The following is a 21,849-nucleotide window of genomic DNA, read 5'->3' as shown; positions in this document are numbered from 1 at the left end:
ATACTCGTTACATATAATCCTGTGTAACCCTGGGAGGTGTAAAAGTTTTGCCATTTACTGTACAGTCTATCAAAATATCATCAGAGTTGAAATTTAGAGAATAATGACCCCACATTGTTTTGGGATAATTATAATTCAGGATGATGTTTTAGTTCCCTTTCCATGCAGTTTTTGGGTGGTGGCCTCATTTTGATTGGTTATTTTGAAGGTAAATATTTGCAAATGCATGACTTCCCCCTCATTCCCTCCAACTCACAGAAATATAACTCATTAACTAGTCTTTACTGTCTTTCTTCTTTTTTTTTTTCTCTTGGTCTCTCACTGGAAATGGCTCAAAGTATCTGAACAAAAATTTATCATAGCTATGGAATATTGTCGTCTTCTTTCTTCACACTGGAGTAAAGTCAATAATGTCATTACTGCAAGAATGTAATGTTACCACTGCAAACTGAAAGTTATAAACGTAGGCAGGGCTGGTAGACAGATTATAGGAGCTAAATTTCCCAAAGACTTCATCTGCACTGGCCATGCTCCAACCCTGGAGCTGAGCAGGACTTTCAAACTATGGGCTGCTGTAGGCTGTGGCAGGTCTGGACCCCTGAAATGAGAGCCAGTCTCTCCTGTGCTATCAGTGTCTCCACTGATAAGTCCAAGCACTGTGGAGGAGGAAGCTGCCTGATTCAAATGCAACAGGGACAAAAGCCAGACTTTTGGGAATAGGGATGATGGGAGTCAACTTAGACAAGAAGCCTGGGGGTCAGGTAGGTAGAAACTAGGATGGGGAGTTGGGGGAAACTGGGATTTGCTAGGCAAGAAGACTGGCAGTGGGATGCAGAGAGGGAAATTGTTCACTACTCTGTATCAGCAGCTCTCGTCAGGCCTGACCTAACTATACCTAACACACTGGTGTTGTGGTATTTATTGAAAAGGTGACATGGAATATATTGTTTGAAATCTAGAAACACACAGGTTATTAATATCACTGTGAAATGTTTGGAACAACACTGAAGGTGAAATTATGGATACTCTCTGACATTGTGTGTTGGAGACTGAACAAAGGAGACAAAACAGGGTTGTATTTTTTTTCCATACAAAGGGGAAAGGAAATATGGCGGCAGATGCCCTGTCCATAAAAGAGGGCTCTGACCTGCTGCCTTGAGGTCAACAAATGACTAACCGTCCTGCTGTTTTGTAAGGGGGGGAGGTGTGACTCTAAGAGCACCCCAGTGCCAGATGGCTATGGACTCCCTGGTATATAGCAGTGAGTTTCAGCTGGCCTGACCAGCCCAGAGTTCCCCAACTCACTGTTGTCATGACCTGTAGGTAAAATGGGTCACATAAGGTGTCATCTGCGAACTGGTGACATACTGGTGATAAATATCATTGTGAAATGTAGGTATTAACACTATAAGAGGAGTTAGGGATACTCACAAATATTATGCCCTAATGTCTGTGACCAAATAAAGAGAGAGAAACAGGTTCTCTCCCAGACAGGAGGGCAGGCAACTACCCTCCTGTCTCCAATGTAAATTAAGCATGGTGGAATCAAAACAATGTAAGCCTCATTTACATACGAATCAGCAGGGGGATGGGAAATCCACAGGAAAGGAAGAACAGCATGAGGTCACCCTGTGTCTGAGGCCAAAACAGTGAGTTTGAGAAGATATAAAGAGAGAAAAATAGCCATCTTGGCATCCATCACTGGACAGACATAGGGCCAGAGCTCCTGCAAACTGAGAAGGATGGGTCCTTCAGCCAAGAGGGTTGAAATCTCTGGGAAGTGACAATATATGAGAAATGTGTTTAGGCCTTCCACCTAGGAAGTCAAGGGAAACTAGCACCTTGTACTTCTGCGGGAGGTCCCAACTGAGAGAAAGTCAGTCAAGGCTGGAAAAAAAAAAGATTGGTAAGAAATCTACTTTGAACCAAGGCTGTACCTTGTTAAGTCTTAGCCACTAGAAAGCATATTTTTACTGTTTACTTCTAACCCATTCTACCTCCAATTCCTTGTACTTGGTATCAAATTTAGTCTATGTCCTTTTGCTAATAAACCTGTTTTATTTATACTATAATCCAACTCAGTTCTGCATTTGAACTGAAAGGATTGTTAGCTCCAGTTAAAGTGATAAACTCTGCTTTTGTCTCTTTAAAGGCACTAAGGACTTTATTACTTCCCTGAATATTCCAGGAGAGGGCACTTGAGGGCAGACAGTTTGGGGGAAATTTTGGACTGAGGGTGTAACGAGCAGGCTGCTGGAATCAGAGTACTGAACCAGGGCTGCAAGCACACAGACACACAGGAATCTGCATACTTGTCTGTTGGTGTCTGGTCTGTGAGCCACAGCAGCAAAGCATTTAAGGCACCAAACATTATACAGGGCAGTTGGGGTTGCAACTTCTCACTGGTCTGGGTTGAATCCCAAAATGTGATAGAGTGGGAGCCAGGGAGGAAAATGGGAGGAGGGTGGGAGGGGGGACTGAGATAGAATGAGGAACTAGAGGAATATATGGGACTGAGAACCAGTGGGGTGGGGAGAAGGAGGTGAAGGTGTGGAGAAACAGATCTGAAAGAGTCAGGGCACAAGGGGAGAACTGGCACTGGCTGTGAAAAGAGACTAGGACAAGTAGCTGGGAGAGGGTGGAGGAGATGTGGAGATTAGATGAGGAGCCTGGGGTGGGTGATCTGGATTAGGAACCAGTAGGGACAGGGAACATAGGTGACTAGAGAGGGAGGAAGAGAGAGAAAAACTGGACTAGGAGGGGAAGAACTGAGACTGACTGGGGAAGAACACAGACTGGGAGTCTGGGGGAGTGAAACTAGGTCTTGCTGGGCAAGAAAAAAGGGACTGGGATGAGAAGCTCGAGGAGTGGACACTGGAACGGTCTAGGAGAGGAGAATGGGACTGAGACAAGGAGTCAGGGATGGGGAAGAAATAGGACTGGGACAGGGACAAGTAGTATGGGATGGGGCAGAAGCGTATGTGCCCACTAGAGTTCATTCCTGTCCAGAGCCTGGAATGCAACCCAAGATTCCAGAGTCTCCTCATTTCTCTATTGTCAGTGAAACCCACGGCCAAAGTGTCCCATCCCCGTCTAATGTCAGTACACAAAGGATGACAACCTACTACTGCGATCAGTTGCTCTGTTAGATCAAGGTGCAGAAGTCTCTGTGGTGGATATAATGATTCCAAACCTGATGACGACTCATGTGGATGGATGTCAATACGATGCCACCTGATGGAATTTGTTTTTTCAGTTTCCTTTTTTAAAACCCTAGGAGATTACACACACAAATCCCTATGTTAAAAAGAACATTATTAAGGTTGTAAAGTAAAAGATAAGAAATGCCAGAAAGAAAGTTGCCCATTTAACCTTAATTCAGCCCTGTTGTGCATATGCGTTTATGATACCGTCTACATGGTCATACACTACTTTCTTCACAGGATACTGGTCTCATTTAGTAGAGGATGGCTGTGCTCAGTTAATGAGCAGATATTCAATATTTTGTTTTTGCTTGTCCAGGCAACCTTAATTCTGGCATTTCCTAACTTTAAAGTTACAAAGTCAAGCAAGCACTCGATGTTCTTTTAACATAGCTTTCTCTGTGCGTGTGCGAAAGAGAGAGAGAATGAGAACTATATATCATATACACACACACACACCCCTACCCTATGTATTGCTGAGGTAAGCTGACAATTTTTATCGTTACATGAATCCTGTGTGGAGTGTACATTGAGACATAATTAAGTCTCAATGTACACTCCACACAGGATTCATGTAACGATAAAAATTGTCAGCTTACCTCAGCAATACATAGGGTAGGTATGATATGGACACAAAACAAATCCACAAATAAAAAACAGAGCAGCATGTACTGACTCATTTTCCTAAGGAACTGAGAATTATACCAGGATCCCAAATGATAATGGAATATGGTTTCACGCAATTTTAGGCCTTCATCCTGCAATTTGAGGACTTTAGTGGGGCTCCACACAGGAAAAGAACTCTTCCTTCAGTTTTAGGATTAGAGGAAATCAAACACAGTATAAGAGAAACTGCAGTAAGTAAGTGTAAATGGCTACTGCGATTCCTGTGATAACTGCAAACTTTTAATAGAAGGGAGTCAATTGCATATGCCTCGCAGAAATAAAATATTTACATGCTCAGCACTATTAAATATTATCTATCATCATCCAGGAATGTTACAAGACATTTTGAATCACATTTACTGAAGATCTTCTTGTAAATATGTCTCAATTCACAACAAACTTGTAAAGGGAAGAGGTGAATACATTTATTGTGCCTAAATTGTCCGTGTAATATACTAGAACTGATGGAAAAACAGAATTGCCATCCAGTGGGAAATTCCAATATTTTGATATTTGTTTTCATCCCAATCTCTCCCCATTTCTGATCCCATGATGCACCATGTTGGCTCTTCAACACGGAGAGACTGCATAGCCTCATGGGAAATGTAGTCCATGGAGCTGGGCCCTTAGGGCAGAATGGGGGCATGAAGGATCCAGAACTGCAACTCCCACAAAGCACCATAGCAGCTCAAGATACAAAGATAAAAGTCAACCCAAAATAAAATATTTAATTTAATTTTCCCCAACAGAAAATTCCACATAATAATAAAGTCTGTGCTGGAGCATTGAGGTTTCTGCTATGTTTAAATTGGTTTAGTTTTAATTCAATTTAGTTTTTAGATAAATTCAGTAGGTTACCAATAAATTTTTAATGTATTGTATATATGTTTGTTTCCTCATGAAGCGTAAATCTTATTTCACAACAGTTTGGGTTCATTAAAGATTTAGAGCAGGAGTCTCAAACACGTGGCCCGTGGGCCGCATAGCCCCTCTCACCCCCCGCTGAGTCCCTGCTCCTCTGCCTACCTCCCAGTGCTTCCTGCTGCCAAACAGCTGTTTGGCAGGGCTTAGGACTTTCCAGGAGGGAGAGGGGAGGAGCGAGGACACAGCACACTCAGGGGAGGAGGCGGAGAAGAGGCAGGGCCGGGGCGGGGATTTGGGAAAGGGGTTGGAATAGCTGGGGCAGGGGTGGAGCCTCATGGAAGGGGTGGAGTGGGGGTGGGGGGAGGGCTTTTGTATCTTTGTATGAAAAGGTGTCAGTGATGCGACCCTTGGGCCAATGTACTAGTCCTCATGTGGCCCTCGTGGTGATTTGAGTTTGAGATCCCCGATTGAGAGAGAGAGAGAGAGATGCAATTCTAATGCTGTATACAGTTTCTGGAAATTATGTACTTTGGCAAATTTTAAATGTATTACTTTAATGTATTTTTTTTTTAAATCCTGAAATTCTATCATCCTAATTTAGAAAGCATCATACTACTTCACAAAACAATACTCCAAGTCCAATACCACCAGAATAAAGGTATTTGTGTATAAATCAATTCCAAAGTGGATACTTATTACATATCTGTTAGCACAAACCAACAGCATACCTGATTGAGGTATCATGTCTGATTTTTCCCATTCTCTCTCCTTTTCAAAAGATAGATTATTCCGAGGAAAAACTCCTCTTCCTTATCTGTTTTAGATATGGAAACTGAGTTTCCTCAGCTCTGTAATTCCTGACCCAAATAAAACGCAGATGTATCAAACTTAATCACTCTTACTTCAGACTTTTTTTACATGTTTTTCCAATCTATGCAGCATAATAAATCCCCTTTGACCTTGTTTTTTAAAGCCCAATTATGTCCAGTTTTCATATGTAATAATTACTCAGCAACACATTTTCATGTCAACTCCTAAGTGACAGTTTAAAATTCATTAATTAATTAAGAAACGGGGAGGGGGGTGAGGAGGGGAAACAAAAAAATACAAAACATGCCACTGCAGTTCCAAATAAAGATCTCAAGATTCTCTTGCAATATATATAAGCGGGAGGTTGAAAAACAGGTCAGTCCTGTAACCATCTTTCAATTCTTGCACACTGGACACAGACAGCAACATCTATTCCTTTATTCACCCACTACATACAACAAGCTTATAAAAAATTAGCTTTCTCCTGAAGAACAAGCTCAGTGAAGAAAAAGAAAACAATGAAGCTGTGTATTCTCATTTTTCCATGTAAGAAGCTGACCTTCAGTACTGTAATGTTGCAATGCTGCATTTCTGCTCCTGAGGGCCTAGTCACTCGCTGCCAAGTCACTGGACAGAAAGCTTTACTCTGAGCAACAGACTATTTATTGTCATCTGCTGACTGCAGGTTTCTATTTATTCTCTGCTGAAACTCCTCGCACATTGCTAGCAAAAGCTTGCCGGCGAGAAGGAAGTCCAGTAACTGAGACCCGATCATATCTGGTTCTCTAATCAAGTTTCAGTGGATTTTTTCTTTTTTAAATGAGCCCAAGGATATAGCCTGCTCATTCCAAGAGCTGAAGGGTGCTAAATTAAAAGAAGAAGCACAGATACCGATAATGGACATGCTTTTCTTTAAAGGATCTGCAAGAAGCATTTCTCTTTTGCCTGGTTAATTTTTCCCTATGACAGGACAGAGATGTCCTAAGAAAAAAAGTGAAGACTGTCTGCTCAAATGAAGATGACCATTTTGGGAAGAAGATAGCTTGAAGTCCTGTTTTTTTAAAAAAAGTTGGTTCTCTCTAGCATAGTTGCAGAGAAAGGCTGCTTAGAGAAAACACTCACATCTTCAGAAATCTTTAGCAAGTGAAATTAAACACCACCACTTCATATAATCGACTATATTCTGTAATAGGATTTTGCCATTTATTTCCTGATACCAATGCAGGATGTTTTTGTAAACTGGATACTTCCAACCTGTTACCAAGAAGAAAAAACAAACCAATAACTACACGCACAAGCAAATAACCTTGCAAAAACACTGTCAATGATGGGGATTATACAATTCTGCATTTACAACAGACACAATTAAGTGCTCTTGAACCTGCCGTTAACCTGCTCGACAAGAATATGAAACTTTGCCAAACTTTTGCTAGATTTATGAATAGATATTTTAAAATTTTATATTCCATCTAGGAATCAGGGAGAGGGAGCCTTTGTTAAGCCGCTCTAATCCACTTAGTACAGACAAGGGAGTTGTTTCTGAAACAACTGATCTCCCATAAAATATTTTACTTCATGTTTCATTCTTGTGGGCAGAGCGACATCAGACTATAAATTCAATGTGCAAGCTGCCACGGGGAGAGTGCATGCATAGAAGAAGTGTGAGAATAGGGGGAAATGAGAGTATTTCATAATCATAACAGACAACAGTGTCTCTCACTGCAAATTGGGCCTAACTGTTAAAGACATTAATATCTCATTACAAATTTCACCAGCCACTTGAAACCCAGTGATGGGATCTCTGTGATAGCATGGCATCACACAGCAGTACTGCTTTCATATTAACAGTCACTAGGCTCTGACAGATTTTTTATGGTCAATACTCTTAATTGTACTGCATTTTTGTTCTTGCAACCTCAAATAACTAGGTGATGCATAGTTCAAACCTGTGTGCAACCTTTGATTGTTAGCATGCCTCACTCTTTCGTGTAAATGATGGTTTTTCTTCTAGCTAAAGTGAAATGGTTTTTAATCACACCCCATCTTATCAGGAATCCCATGTCCTCCATCTTGCTGTGTGCTACTTGCTCTGATCAATGCTTGGAGGTTGGATCTAAAGGATATCACTGGGACGGATATTTGGAAAACTATAGGTTACTGAAACGCAACAGTCACAGGTGATGAAGAAAGTGTGCCACCTGAAGAAGGGGTTAGAGATGGGCCAGACACACCTGGTAAAGATCCATGAATACAAGCAGGTACTCAGTATGCTATTCCAGATCTAGCATAGACACCAAAAGAAAACCCGAAGTAGGAGATAGGACCAAACTTGAGACAAAAATCACTGCTCGAACCTCTCTCCATAATGAGCCAAATCTGAGCCTCGCTAATATTGCCTGTGTCCAGATATAGATTTCAAAACCTCTCTTACACTAGTTCCAAAGTGGTCAAATGTGACATTTTAGTTCTGCCCCATAGAGAAAGGATAAGGATAAAGTCACTTTTGGAGACAGAGGACTAAAAAAATAAAATAAATCTTAGAGAGAGGTTAAAGTTTCAATGCAGAGTAATTTTTAATGAATTTTCAGATCAAAAGCTATTTTATGAAGTTCCACCCCACCCCCCACCACACAAACTTCACAGAAACATTCTTTTTTGCCTTCATATGTTATATGTAAATATGTCAACTTTTAGACTAAGTCAATTTTCTACGCCAAAATTATAACATAAGGTTTTAGAATGGAACCATAATATAGGCAAGCTGCTTCACCCAATTTATAAATTTTAATAAGTCTCTTGTTTTTCCTCCCTAACTTCACTCCATATTCTTTCCTACAATAAATCATGGATGTATCCTTTCTTATAATTGTATTTTCTACTTCCCCCACATTTTCTCCCAACCTCTCTCATTACTGGCCTCTCCCAGAGGACTGGAATACTGGATGTACAGTACTACTGACATGGTGAAGAGTTTCTCTTAGGCCCCAATCACAATGCAGCTGCCTGCCTACATGGTTTTCTGTGCAGGATAGAGGCCTTTACTCAGTACCAATGCGAGCTCCCCAAGAGTTCCACTCTATCTTCCTCTTCCCAGTAACTTTATATAGGACAAATCTTAAAGGATTTTCTACAAAAACCACCTGGTCAATGTGTTTAATCACCATCAGTTCAACAGATACATAATTACTTTGTGTTTTATGTTGAAGACAATCCTTTCTTTTCTGTCACCCTTTCCTCAGGGGATTAGTTTAACCTTTTGCCATATATGTTATCCAGGTATTTCAATTATCCATTTTCTATGTTTGAGTGCATTGGTCCCCAAGCTTAGATTTTTAATAGTGATACATGATGTTGATAATGCTTCGCACTCCAGTGCGTTTTCTCATCCAAGGTCCCACAGCTCTTTACACGTTAAACTCTACCAGAGGAGGCTGAACACAAATGGCTTTGGCAAGGAACACTCCAATACAGCAGATCCTCACTTGGGAAAGATACTGAAACCTATTGAGAGCACAGGGAGCCTTTCACATCTCCATCTCTGAATCATTTACACTTCAGACAGGAAAGTCCTAGATGTACAATGCTAACTGTAAGTCCGTGATAACTGAAGGACAAAGACTTTTGTGACCACAAAGATTGAGGTAACTGTTCTCTGTAAATGCAATAACTTAGCATGGCAGAATGGACAAATGCCATCGTTTGTGCAGCAAAGATTAGAGAGCTGTTAATTCCCAGTGGTTCAGGAAGTATGGAGAGTTGGATCCTTGGGAAGGAGGCTAACATGGAGTTTATGGTTGCTGTCAGCAAACAAACATTCTGTTAGAAAGACACTCTCTCCCCCGCAGTGTTACCAACCAATTTGGGAACATAAACATCATCAGGAAGGAACAGAACACACGCTTGGACAAGCTGGTAGCCCTATTGCTGCTAGAAGCACTGTGACCCTTCAGAAGTTCCCATGTATCCACATAAAACTGTTACGTCAATTATAGGGAACCCTCACTGGAGGTAACACTCAGATGATATAGTGTTCCCTGCTGCAATACAGTTTCTATTCGCTCACTCACAAACTCCTAGGTTTGAGGACTGACAGGATGTTCAGTACAGAATTGATACAATTTCCTTTTAAATCAAATGCTTCTTAAAAAAAAAAAAAAAAAAAAGCTACTGACCCTCCCAGGACTACTGCATTATTTTGCTTTGAAATTGTGTGTTGGGGATAGAAACTCAGCAATGGATATCTTCAAACACTGGTATTTGTGTTCTGGTCCCTGAGGCAAACTGTAGGGTTATCTTTAGAACATACAATGATTAAAGTACCATTACTCTCCCCCTTCACTTCTCTCATCTGTCATTTTAAATCTCAACTCAGATCTCTCAATTCCTTTCCATGGATTTCTCAGCCTTAATGTTGCTAAACTTTTCCAATATTAGTTTATATGTTGCATTAAACATACAGCCAGACAGCAATCTTTATGTATATATGACATTAAAAGCTGTACTTGTTTATTGCAATGCAGAAGGGAAAATAACCTTGGAGAACAAAGTCAGAGTTTAGAACGGGAGAAGCATCCTGGCATGATTAGACCAGGTACACTGAAGTTAAGGAGGTTAGGACATCTCATGTATGTGCAAAGAGCATTCAAAATTAAAAGTATTTTTCACTGGTTTCCCCACTGATCACCCCTTTGGAATCAACACAGGAGGGAGACCGTAGTGCCAAAAGAAGAGCAGTTGTGAAGTTTTCAGATTTACAGAACAAAAAAATGCTCCTTAGTTTCTGCCACAAAAGGCAAGGACAGAAAAAAATACAAGTTCACATGAAAGAATCAAAGTTATTTCCTCACTGTCAATCCGAAATCCAGGGCATGATTTTCATTTACACCAAGGCCTCTCTATACTAATCTAGCAGTGTAAAGCAGTGTCAAGATGGAAACGTTTCAAAACTTAAATTTACACCCACTTTAACACCCCTTTACACTGTCAGAGTGATGTTAAAGGATAGAGCTGGGCTGGATTTTTCATTTGTATTCCCTCCCGCTTCCCTCCCCAACAAAAATGCCTTTCATTTAAAAAAAAAAAAAATGTCCACAGCAAATGTTTGTTTTCAACAAAGACGGGGGAAGGGGGGTATGAGGGCTTGTAACAGGGTGGCTTGCCCCTTTAGGGTAGAGGTTCTCAAACTTTTTCTTGCTGAGGCCCCCTCAACATGCTATAAAAATGCCAGGGCCCGGCAGGGGGAGGGAAAGCGTGGGGCTCTGGGCCGTGGGGGGACCCTTGGGCATAGGCATAGTTTTACTTCTATCTGGGGGGAGAGGGGAAGGGCTGGCAGGGCTGGAGCCAACTCCACACAGCAGTGTCCAGGGAGGGAGCACCGCCTCCATCCCCTGACTCACTCATGAGGCCACCCAGCCTGTCTGGGCTGTGGGGGGACACAACCAAAAATATAACTCGAAGTGGGACTCAGTTCAAACCGCTCAGGGTGCAAGGAAAGGGTAGCTAGGGGCTGTGTGTGTAGGCAAAAAGGTAGCTCAGAGGGTAGTTAAGGGCTGCGTATGGGGCGTGGGGGGCTCCCAGTGATACTCACAGCTTCGGGGGGCAGGGAGCGTGGCTCTGGGGTTCCCGGCTTCATCCATCCACTGCTCCTGGCTTGGGGGAGAGGGAGGCCTGCTGACTTCAGCCCCACGCCTCTCCTGGGGGAATCAGGTTTCAGCCATGGGGCTCTGCAGCCTCCCTGAAAGGGCTCGCGGACCCCCAGTTGAGAACCACTACTTTAGGGTATGTCTACACAGCCCACAGGAGCAAGCCGCCCACACCTGGTGGATAGTCTCAGGCTAGCTGGACTCATGCTAGTTCCTTCAAAATAGCTGTACAGACAGTGTTTTCAAGTTGCAGCTTGGGCTGCAGTTCAGGCTTTGAAGCCCACCTGGTTTTATGCAGATATTTTTAGAGTGGCAGTGTGAGCCATTTTAATCTGAGCCTATCAACCTGAGCGGGGACGCTCATTTCCGTGGGCTGTGTAGACATACCCTTCTGGGCCAGAGGCATGGGGCTGGCCAGCCAGCCAGCCTTGGTGAATCATCAGAATCAACTGGGAAGGGACAATCTGTACCCTATGTTTACCACTGTTACACAACTATGATAAACTTCATACAAAGTATGCCTTGTCGGGTATCATTTGAACTCATCATCATTTGCTGATCTTTATTGTACTGGTAAAATGTGTGTGGCAACTCCGTATGTAAAGGCATAAGATTCTACTCTATGATGTTACTACGGCATCTTCCAAAACTGGGGAAGCAGCCCAAACCAGTTCCTCAAAGACAAACAACTAGTCAGCATCTCAGCCAGACGTCGGCATAATCAAACAGACTATCACCAGTTTTAAGTGGCTATTCTCTGGCATGAAGAAGAAATTTACATTTTGGTAATGGAACAGACTGGCTGGAAAAGGTATAAAAATGAGGAACAGAGGCCCCAAATCACCTCTCTCCACTCATAGCATCAAACAACATTTGAAAGACAAAAAAAGTACCACTGAACTGGGGGAGTGGTCGGGGATGAAAGAGCCAGCCTGACTGCTATGAGCAAGGGGTTTAAAAACAAAAGAACCTCTTTGCTTCAAGTTCACTTAGCTTATTAAGTTGAGTATTTGCATTTTACCTTTTTCCTTTGTAACCAATTCTGACTTTTATGCCTCATCACTTAAAATCTATCTAATCTATCTGTCTGTAGTTAATAAACTTGATTTATTGTTTTATCTAAGACTGTGCGTGTTTGGAAACTTCCATTTGAGATAACAGGATTTGTCATTTTCTATTAATGAAATAATGGACTTTCTACAAGAGTGTATTGTCCAGAAGGAAAGAGCTGGGCAGTACAAAATGCACATTTCTGGGGACAAATCTGGGACTGGGAGTTTGCTGGTGTTGCTCTGCAATATAATTCAGGAATGGCTGACTAGAAGCTCTCATATCATTCAGCTGGCAGTGAATTTACATGCTAGTGTGAACAGGCCAGGAGTGGCTGCTCTTACAGCAAAGCAGTGTAAATGGCACCCCAGGTTAAGAACTGAGGGAACACAGCTGTTCAACGGTACAGATTGTACCCTGTGGAATGTCACAGGGACTAAGTGATTACAAAAGTCAGCAAGTGGCTCAGATGGGGGGGAGTGTGGGGAGAAGCTGCAGGAAAGGACAGTGACCTGCAGCAGTCCCTAAGGAAGGAAGACTCTAGTGGTCAGGACTGGGCAACATGGTGACTGGGCAGAAAGCCCCGAAATGGAAGCTCTGTTTTCCTTGCGTGAGTACGTGGTCATTTGGACAATAAATGGAGCCCAAAACCAAGAGCTAAAGACTTATTTGGTATGTCTGATAATTGTCCAGGCTAGTGAGGAAGCCAGTGTCTCATAGGGTTTCAACTAAAATTTCAGTTTTCAGAGGGTTTTTTGGACAAAATGTAAAAAAAATTTCAGCAAAAAATTTCAACAAAAAGGAGAACTTGTTAGTTTTTGTGAAGACTTTTCATGGGAACAAAAACTATTTCTCAACCAGCTCTAATAAAAGGACCCTAGTGTAAATGAGAATAAGTTTCCTCAGTATTTAAGTTAAGAGGAGTTTCTTATTTTCCTATTTGAGTGTCTTGATAAAAATAGCCCTGAAAACCACAACTGTTGTCCCAGAAATATAATGCGTTTGTGAGATAGACCAGACTTCTCACACCAAGAATACCAAAGCTGTTGAAGCTCTTTTGGAACAATTAGAGGAGGATACTTCACATGGAGACTGCAGGCTGTATTTTGAGCAAGGAAAATTGTGGGATTGATTTTTTCTCATCTGACCCATTATATTGGATAACACGGTCATCCACAAGAGTATTTATCCACAGCACTATGGTTGGGCTGCATTTCCAATTATGCTCAAAATACATTAAATAAAAGTTTAGATTTTACATCTCATGTGGGATTGACTCTATGGATTTCTCTTAGCCGTACAGCCGATACCTGAAATATTCCAGTAACTGGGATGAGTAAATTGATTCAGATTAAATAAAACCCAGTTCCAATTTTTGAATTATTCAAACTTTTTCTCACCTCCCAAAAAGTTAAATACTTCCTCTCCTCTCCTGACAAACTTCCAACCTTTACTCAACATAATCTCAGGGTCACAGCTGGGATACTGTCATCTTCAAATGCTACTTCCGGGAGGAGAGAAGGTTGACAAGTGTCAGAAGGGAGCAATGCATTCTGGAGCAACTGTAATGCTAAAGTGCAGAAGATGTAAGGATTAAAATGGAGCAGTCAGCAAATGCCCTGAAGGGAGAGTATATGCCCTGAAGAAGAAAAAAAAACAACACAAAATAATGGGGAGCAGGAATAAAGAGATTGAGGTGACCTGATAAGGTCAGAGGTCAAGATTTTGTTTTGCTGAGAAACAGAATGTGGAGCAAGGGAGATTTTTTTTTAAATGAAATATTGCATGTTGGGACCTGTAGTTTCGTGGGCTGCATCCTACTTCATTTTGTGCAGGTTAAGCACAATCCACAGGGGGTTACTGAAAGGTTGTCAGCACAGACCTAGGTTGAGCAGCTTGGGGCTCCCTAATTTATATTATTTTACTTAATGTTTCTTATACAGCAGCAATTAAAAAATTAAGTAGCAGTAAACTTACCAATATACAATGTATAGAAACCTGCACCTCGATCAGATATTTCAGAAATTTGAATTTGTTCTTTGAGCAACATTCAATACTGCACTGTTTGATACACTGAAGTGAGATCCAGTGAAAACCTCTCTCAAAGGATCTGTCTGTGATCACTCTTGCTACACCAAAGCTGAATATAATTAGTTAGGGTAGATAGTGATTATATAAACAAGAAGTTGTTAATTTTAAAACCTTGATCTTGTCACCAGAACAGAATCTTATCAAGGCATCACAAAGTCAAACCTCATTTCAGTCTGTCGGGAAACTGGTTGAATGTTCCCCTCCCCCACTTGAAAGATTCATTTCATAGCTTTAGTCATGCAGTCGTTCAGATTTGGATTGCACTGAACAATTTCTCTCTCTCTAACACTTAACGTAACTCGTTTCGGCTACATTTGTTCGTTTTGTTATTGAAGGGTTGGGGGAAGATAATGATGTACTGAGGGTTTGACTAGACGCTGGAGTGGTCGTACCCATTCAAGGTCAGATTACCAGAAGTGCTCAGAACCCAGGAGCTCACATTCCCACACATATAGCTACATTTTTGAAAAAAGCTCAGCAGTTACCATGCTGAAAATCTGACCATTTATTTTGTTGCCTAATTGGTAGCATCGTTCTTTTGCAAATCTGGCCCTGAAAACCCACAGCCTAGTAGCTGGATTTGCTCTGTACAGGTCTTGCGCCTTCTTCAGCTAAAACTCTAGCCTTCGACTACAGGTTACAAGTCTTCCAGAAAAAAAAAAAAAAATCACCAAAAGGCAGCCTCCCTTCTTGGTGAGTCAATAGGACCCACGCTAAACTTCTGCCAACTTAAAGTCACCCTATGTCCATTTTAAAGGATTAAAAGGTTAAGAAAACAAAGCCATAAAGCTTATTAATTATACAAGAGACATCACAATTGAAAAGATTACTGGACAATCTGAACCGTCTTTTGAAGAATGAGCTAGAAATTCCATAGCAGGTATCTCCACGGAAATTTAAAGAGACTAGAACAACGTGGCCCTACTTCCTTTTATTGTGCACCGAGACTCAGGGGCACCAACCCCCTTGCAGTGACATGGAAATACATCTCCTCCCTTATAACAAACCTATTTTCAGAGCCTATGTACATGTTCATTCAAGTTTATGCTTTCTAATTTCTCAAAGCAGTCTGCAGCTCAGTCACCCATGAAATTACTGAGCATTCTAGGATTGTGTGCAAATCTGTGCTACTGCTCATACTGTCTAAGCTCAGGTAAGGTCATTAGAATGATGGCATGTTAAAGCTGTCAGCAGCATTTGGCAGAAAATAACCTTTTCACCCACTGAGAGACCTCAGTTCACATCATCGCCATTTTCCTTTATCACCACACTGCTTCACATTATAGAAAACTTCAAAATCAGGAAAGTAGGGGAGGAAAAAAATCTTAGTTGCACTGCAGGTGGTCTCTTTCCATATCATTTTTAGTTTCCTGTTCCCTTTGCTTTGTGCTATGCCTTAGGAGGCAATGCTCCAGCTCTGTTCTTCATTCCGGTACACTGAGAGGGATGCATTGCAATAACATTAGTTTCTTTGCAATAGCACAAAATCATTTGAAACGATAAAAGAGAAGAACATGCACGGATGTTAGTACGCCAGTTCTACTCATCCAGAAAGATACTTTCCCCTTCAAGATTTTTAGCGTGGAGGACTGTGCCTTCTTAATGAATATGACAAGTGTCATCGCATTTTAGCGATAAGAAAATCCCATGCCAAGTGCCATTGGTCTCCATTTTGCACTCTACACTATAGGACCCCTGCATTTGCATGGAATTCCAATGAAGTTAATGGAGCAAAATGTGTCACAAATTGCTATTTATGCAGAGTCATTGGCAGGATCTGGACCTTAGTAGTGTTTTCCTGTCTATTTAAATATAAAGCTAAAGTAAGCAATGGGTGGTGCCACGCAGAAGTCAATCATAACAACTCTCAGAGCAATGGCCCTACAAGACTAAGTGAGCTAAGGATGGGAATTACCTTTGTGTCAGACCCAAAAAAATGATCAATGTCTTCCTCATCACATGTCATGTTTGCTGAGTGCACGTTGTTCAGTATGACTAATAACGCGGGGGAGGCCGCAAGCAAACCAATTCAGGAGAGCAGTGGGAGAGGGCGCGCCTCTGGCTGCTGCGTGTGTATCATGTTTCAGGGTTAGCTGCCCACCTCTGTCCCCTCTTCTGGTGTGTCTGACTGTCCCCGTCTCCCTGGTGTCAGGCCTCGAGCCTTCAAATTCTCTGAGGCAGAATTCTGCAGTTCTCCCACGCTGAGGCAGAGTGCTGGGCTATGGTGTCCTGTGCAGCGTTTACCCCCAACGGGCCTGACAAGGCCCAGCTACTTTCAGTTCTTCCCTTTGGGACCTGCGACCAGTGGTTCACAGAGTGACCCAGAACTGCCTCTTTTTAAAAACAAAGTACTGTTTAATCTTAACATAGGAACACAGCATAGCGAGAGAAAAGGATTGTTAAAAACAATGTACCGCCTATACACATCTATCTCGCCTCAAGTAGACCTCTCAGCTCAGAGCCCCGCTCCCACAACTTCTGCGGGATAAGACTACTTCCCAACAGTCTCTGCCTCAATCTCTTTCTGAATCATCTGACCTCTTGTGAGAGCATCTGTGTCTTTAAACCCTTCTGAGGATTTGATACCTCTCGGCTCCCACACAATTCAATCTCACCATTGTCTTTGAAAGAATGTGAGTTCTCCAATGCTCAGTTTGGGGCTGGAAGGTGTGATTTTCAGCTCGAGCAGAGATCCCTGTGCTACCTCTGATCGGACTAGTGCGCTAAAAACAGACGTGTAGCCGCAGCAGCCCAGGCTAGCCACCCCTGTATGTACTCGTCCAAGACGCAAAGTATGTATTCTGGGTAGCTAGCCCACTACACGGCCATGGCTACATTGCTAGGTTCTTTCCTCCCCAACACCCTAATGCACTTAGGGAAGGTGTAATTCCAGCTCGGGTAGACATGCCTGCACTAGCTCAGGTGTAGTTCCCATGTAGACCTACCCTTAGTGCAGGGGTTCTCAACCTTCATTGCATTGTGACCCCCTTCTGACAACAAAAATTACTACATGACCCCGGGCAGGAGAGCCAAACCCAAAGTCTGAGCCCCACCACCCAAAGCCAAAGCTTCAGGGCTTCAGCCCTGAGCCGGGGGGCTGTAACCTGAGCCCTGCCACCCAGGGCTGAAGCCCTTGGGTTTTGGCTTCAGCCCTGGGCGGTGGTGCTCTGACTTCGGCTTCAGCCCCGGGCCCCAGCAAGTCTAACGCCAGCCCTGGTGACCCCATTAAAACAGAGTCACGACCCCCTTTGGGGTCCCGACCCACAGTTTGAGAATCGCTGCCTTAGTGTATTAGGGGTGTTTGAAAGGAAAGAAACCATTAGCTGTTCTAACTCTGCCATTCCAAGTGCCTTGCAAGGAAACTAAAACTTAGCAGTCCTATGTTTTCAAGCAACACTTTAATACTATTTCTATTCCCAAAGCATCTGAGGTGGTCATTTATAAATTTCCCTTAGGTGGGCACTAAGTCCAATCATAACTAGGAAGCTAAACCACATCTTTGTGGCAGGCTAATAACCTTTGCAGGCTGTAAACACCTGTACGGTTTACTTCTATTCAGTAACACTGAAAGCTGGGGCCGGATTTGAATTATATGAGCAAAGGCAGGAGAAGAAAATGTATCCAAGGTACCATAGAATTTATTATGGCGCACTGAACAAAATCTTATATATATTAATCACCCTATCTCCTCTCAATGTAACCTAAAGACAAAAAAACAAAAACAGAACAACCCAGCACTATGAAGGATCTTATGTATGTGCAGGTTAAGGATGTTGTGCTAAATCCTGAGATTGATGGACTGAATATTAATCTACTTTACAATAGGAAGTAAATAAAACTTTATGAAGAACTGTACTGAAGGTTCCAGGATATATTTTGATAAATTCTTTTTCAATGCCAGAAATAAAAGAATAAAATGCCATACTTTCCTGTCGATAGGATATTAGATGCTAATTATGGTCATACTACTGTACATGGTCATTCTACTGTATTTACGGCAGTACTCCAGACACAGCTGCCAACCAAAACAGTTTTGCCTGGCTCCTGGGAAGGGAATATCTTTATCTATATTCCAGTATAATGCAGAGAGGTTGAGAGAGAAAGAGGCAGAGGCCTGTGAAAATATCAGATTTAGGAATTTATCTTTTATGCCATTTCTCTTTCGCCGCCTAAACTACGAGTTGGACATTGAAGAATGTTTATTAATTTAGCTGGAAGTCACACTTAAAAACTGTTTTTAACTCTCTGATTAATAAAAATAGCAGCCAATTTTAGAAGTGACTAGTCTTTTGTGTCCCTGACTTGAGATGCCTTAAAGGAGCTTGATTTTCATATAGTGCTGAGCAAAAACCTTGAGGGGGGGAGAACTGGAGGCTTTTGAAAATTTTGGCCAGTAAGGGTAGATCTACATTGCACTTAAAAACCTGCTGCTGTCCCATGCCAGCTGACTCGAACTCACAAGGCTTGGGTTAAGGGGTTGTTTGATTCCAGTGACAAAGCCCTGGCTGGGATGATTTAGATTGGTCCTGCTTTGAGCAGGGGGTTGGACTAGATGACCTCCTGAGGTCCCTTCCAACCCTGATGTTCTATAATTCAGTGCAGATGTTGGGGCTTGGGCTGCAGCTCAGGATCTAGGATCCTGAGAGGTTCCCAGAACCCGGACCGCTGCCTGAGCCCAAATGTCTGCACCACATTTAAACAGCCCCAGACCCTGAGGCCTGCAAGCCTGAGTCAGCTGGCATGAGGCTGTCTAACTGCAGTATAGACATCATTTAGGTGTACCATATCAACCAGCAGTCCTCTCTCTCCTTACACGACAGTGAGCAAACATTAGTTTCTCACAAGATTTCCGTCCAGTTTCTCTCAGCAAACAAAGCAAAGCAGTTCAGAGAACAATGTGACTCAAAGAAAGAGCATGAGACTTCACCAATTTTCCCTCTCTTTCGCAATTCTGTAAATGACTATATAGAGGAATAATCCCAGCTACTAATATCAAAGACATCTCAGTAAAAATCACGTGCCACCATACATACAAAGAGACAAGGATTTTTCAAATCGCTGAAAAGAGTTGTTGTGAAATCATGTTGACATCTGTTATGCCGTGAACGTTGCCAGGACACAGGAGGCAACTCCCAGGTTAAAGAAATTCAAAAGAATAAACATTGTTTAATCCTTTCTTCCATTTGCAAACTCATGAACACGTTTTCTGCATAGGCTGATTCTCCAGCAACGCAAGAAAAAATGGGAATTGGGGCGGGGGAGGAGGAATTTCCAGGAACAAAACCAATGCAGTAGACTTAAAAGAACTCTGGGATTCAACTGTTTTTTGTACAAGTCTCTTGAAAGACATACTGCAGGAAGTATAACACATAGCAGACTGTGTATTTAAGCAAAACATGTTTTTTGCTAAATTATGAAGGTAATACTCACGCAGTGCATACAGGGAGAGGATTATTCCAGCCAGGCAAAACCCTTCAAAAAATCTGAGCGTGCTGAACATTGTCACATTTACCGAGAGAGCCACAGTCAGTCCAAATATCAGAATGAATATAACCGAGAAGAGTAGCACTGGCCGTCGACCAACCCTACAAACGGAAAGTGGGGAGAATAGTGTTAAAATCCAAGGTGGACACAATACTAGATGCTTATGTCTTGCAGAGGACATAAGCACAGTTGGGAACAAATTACATAGTTCCTCCCAAATGCTGCTACCAATTTTTAATAGCAGCCAACACACTCCCCACCTCCCACCCACAGACACTTCTCACATTTCTGCATATTAAATTCAATTATTGCTTTGATTAGTCTTGCAAAGATTTCATGGACAAATTCATTTATGAACAGATTAAAGCAAATAGCATTAAGTGCATCACTATTTAATATAAGAGCCATTTTCAAAGCCTGAAAGTGAACAAAACAGCAAATAAATATATAAAAATTGCAGTAAGTGCAAGCCTTTAACAAAAATTATGACAGGCGATTTGGGAAAAAGCCCTTAGTTTTCCATAGTGAGGAAAGGTCACTTGATTAATAGAAGTTTCCCCTCAAGAGAAGAGACATTTTCCATGCCCATTAAATTTACCAGCGAATTCTCCTCTTGCCACATGCTTCAGCTTCCACAAATCTCAGCTTTCGTTTAGTTAAAAACTAAGTTTCTAGCCCCTGTGGTTGTGGAAACAGCCTCAAAAATGTAAACCAAGTATAAACGGAAGAAGCATCACTTTTCTGAGTCTTCAGAGAACCTGAAGCAATACCTCTAAAAGGATTGAACTGCTTTATTCATCTCAATCAGCACCCCCCTGGATTCCACAATCCACCAGCTATGAAACGCGGAATATTTCCAAAGGGCCACAGGTTTCAACATTATTTGCAGCCAGACACCTGCCATTTTGTTTTGGACAAAGGATGCAAGCAGCCATAGACCTTTGTGCAACCAGCAGTGTATGGGATGGGATATTCAGATGCACTTGCAGATACATGCATCTAATGCTATAAAATATGCACGGCTGTCAAAAGAAAAATGGTCTGAAGACAGCATGTGAGGGGCAAACTCTGTGCATATATAAGCATGAATATTGCCATACGCTGAAAATTCTAGGTAAGCCCAATTTCCAGTGATCACGGTGCTCCTGTAGAAAGAAGCAGTAAACGTTTTTTGGTAGCACATTGTGCTAGCCCAGAGTGTGACAAACTGCCCACACCACACTGTATTAGAACACGTGCTACCATCCATAATGCACTGGTTGTTGGATAAGGATTTGGTCCCCAGTTTGAATAAATGGAGTCTCCACATGCTGGATCCCATAGATCTTCCACCTGTACCTACCCACACAGCTAAGATTTCCCCTAATAATTACTTGGTGAATGAAAATCACTATAGTGTCATGCGGTCATCACTTATAGCTTTAGAAGTTTCCTTCTAAAGGAACACCATCAACTTAAAAATCTGTATGCTGCAAACAAATTTCTTTATCTAGGTAACTACCACAAGCTCAGATTATTAAAAGTGAAAATTTTCAAAATCCAATTTATGTCACTATTTATGCTCTCTCGTTTCATGCATTTCTCTCAACTTAGACAATGCAAATAAATTAAGTCAGTTTCCCTTTTGTAAATTTGGTCACTTACATCTGTTTTTCCCAAACTTTTAAAAGCTGAGCACCCTACCCACACCCTTCTGCAGGGCAATGAAACAAATCATATACTCTCACCCATCTCCCCACAATTCTGTCACATGTTGTTTAAGATCTACCCTAATTTTAGAATTTTATTTAAATGAAATAAAACTATATGCCATCATACACATCCATAAGGCTTTATTTTGAGGAGCAATGAATATCTAATACTGGACATTAAATAAATATTTCAATGCCACATTATTTTATTATTTAAAATTGAAATTAAGATGCTGTGAAGCTTTGGGCCACGTTGTTTCACACATGCAGCAGGGTTCGCCTCCTCACAGCTGTGAGGTATGGCACCAAAGTGAGCAGTAATCATGTAAATCTTCATAACACCACATC

At 41.9% G+C, this 21,849-nt stretch overlaps 1 protein-coding gene across 3 annotated transcripts in view; it reads right to left on the bottom strand.

The window, feature by feature from the left end:
* Positions 1-21,849, bottom strand: part of SLC22A23 (solute carrier family 22 member 23) — a 183,796-nt gene that overhangs the window by 118,501 nt on the left and 43,446 nt on the right. For all 3 annotated transcript variants that reach the window (XM_048839751.2, XM_048839749.2, XM_048839750.2), the window contains exon 3: positions 19,757-19,911. In XM_048839751.2, the coding sequence (XP_048695708.1) occupies positions 19,757-19,826 (70 nt within the window). In that variant the 5' untranslated portion in view covers positions 19,827-19,911. The remainder of the gene's footprint in view (positions 1-19,756; positions 19,912-21,849) is intronic.

Source organism: Caretta caretta, chromosome 2 (genome assembly GCF_965140235.1).
Source record: "Caretta caretta isolate rCarCar2 chromosome 2, rCarCar1.hap1, whole genome shotgun sequence".
In the NCBI taxonomy this organism is placed as follows: domain Eukaryota; kingdom Metazoa; phylum Chordata; order Testudines; family Cheloniidae; genus Caretta; species Caretta caretta.
Note: the sequence above shows the minus strand (reverse complement) of the source record. Positions and strands in the feature narration are given on the sequence as shown.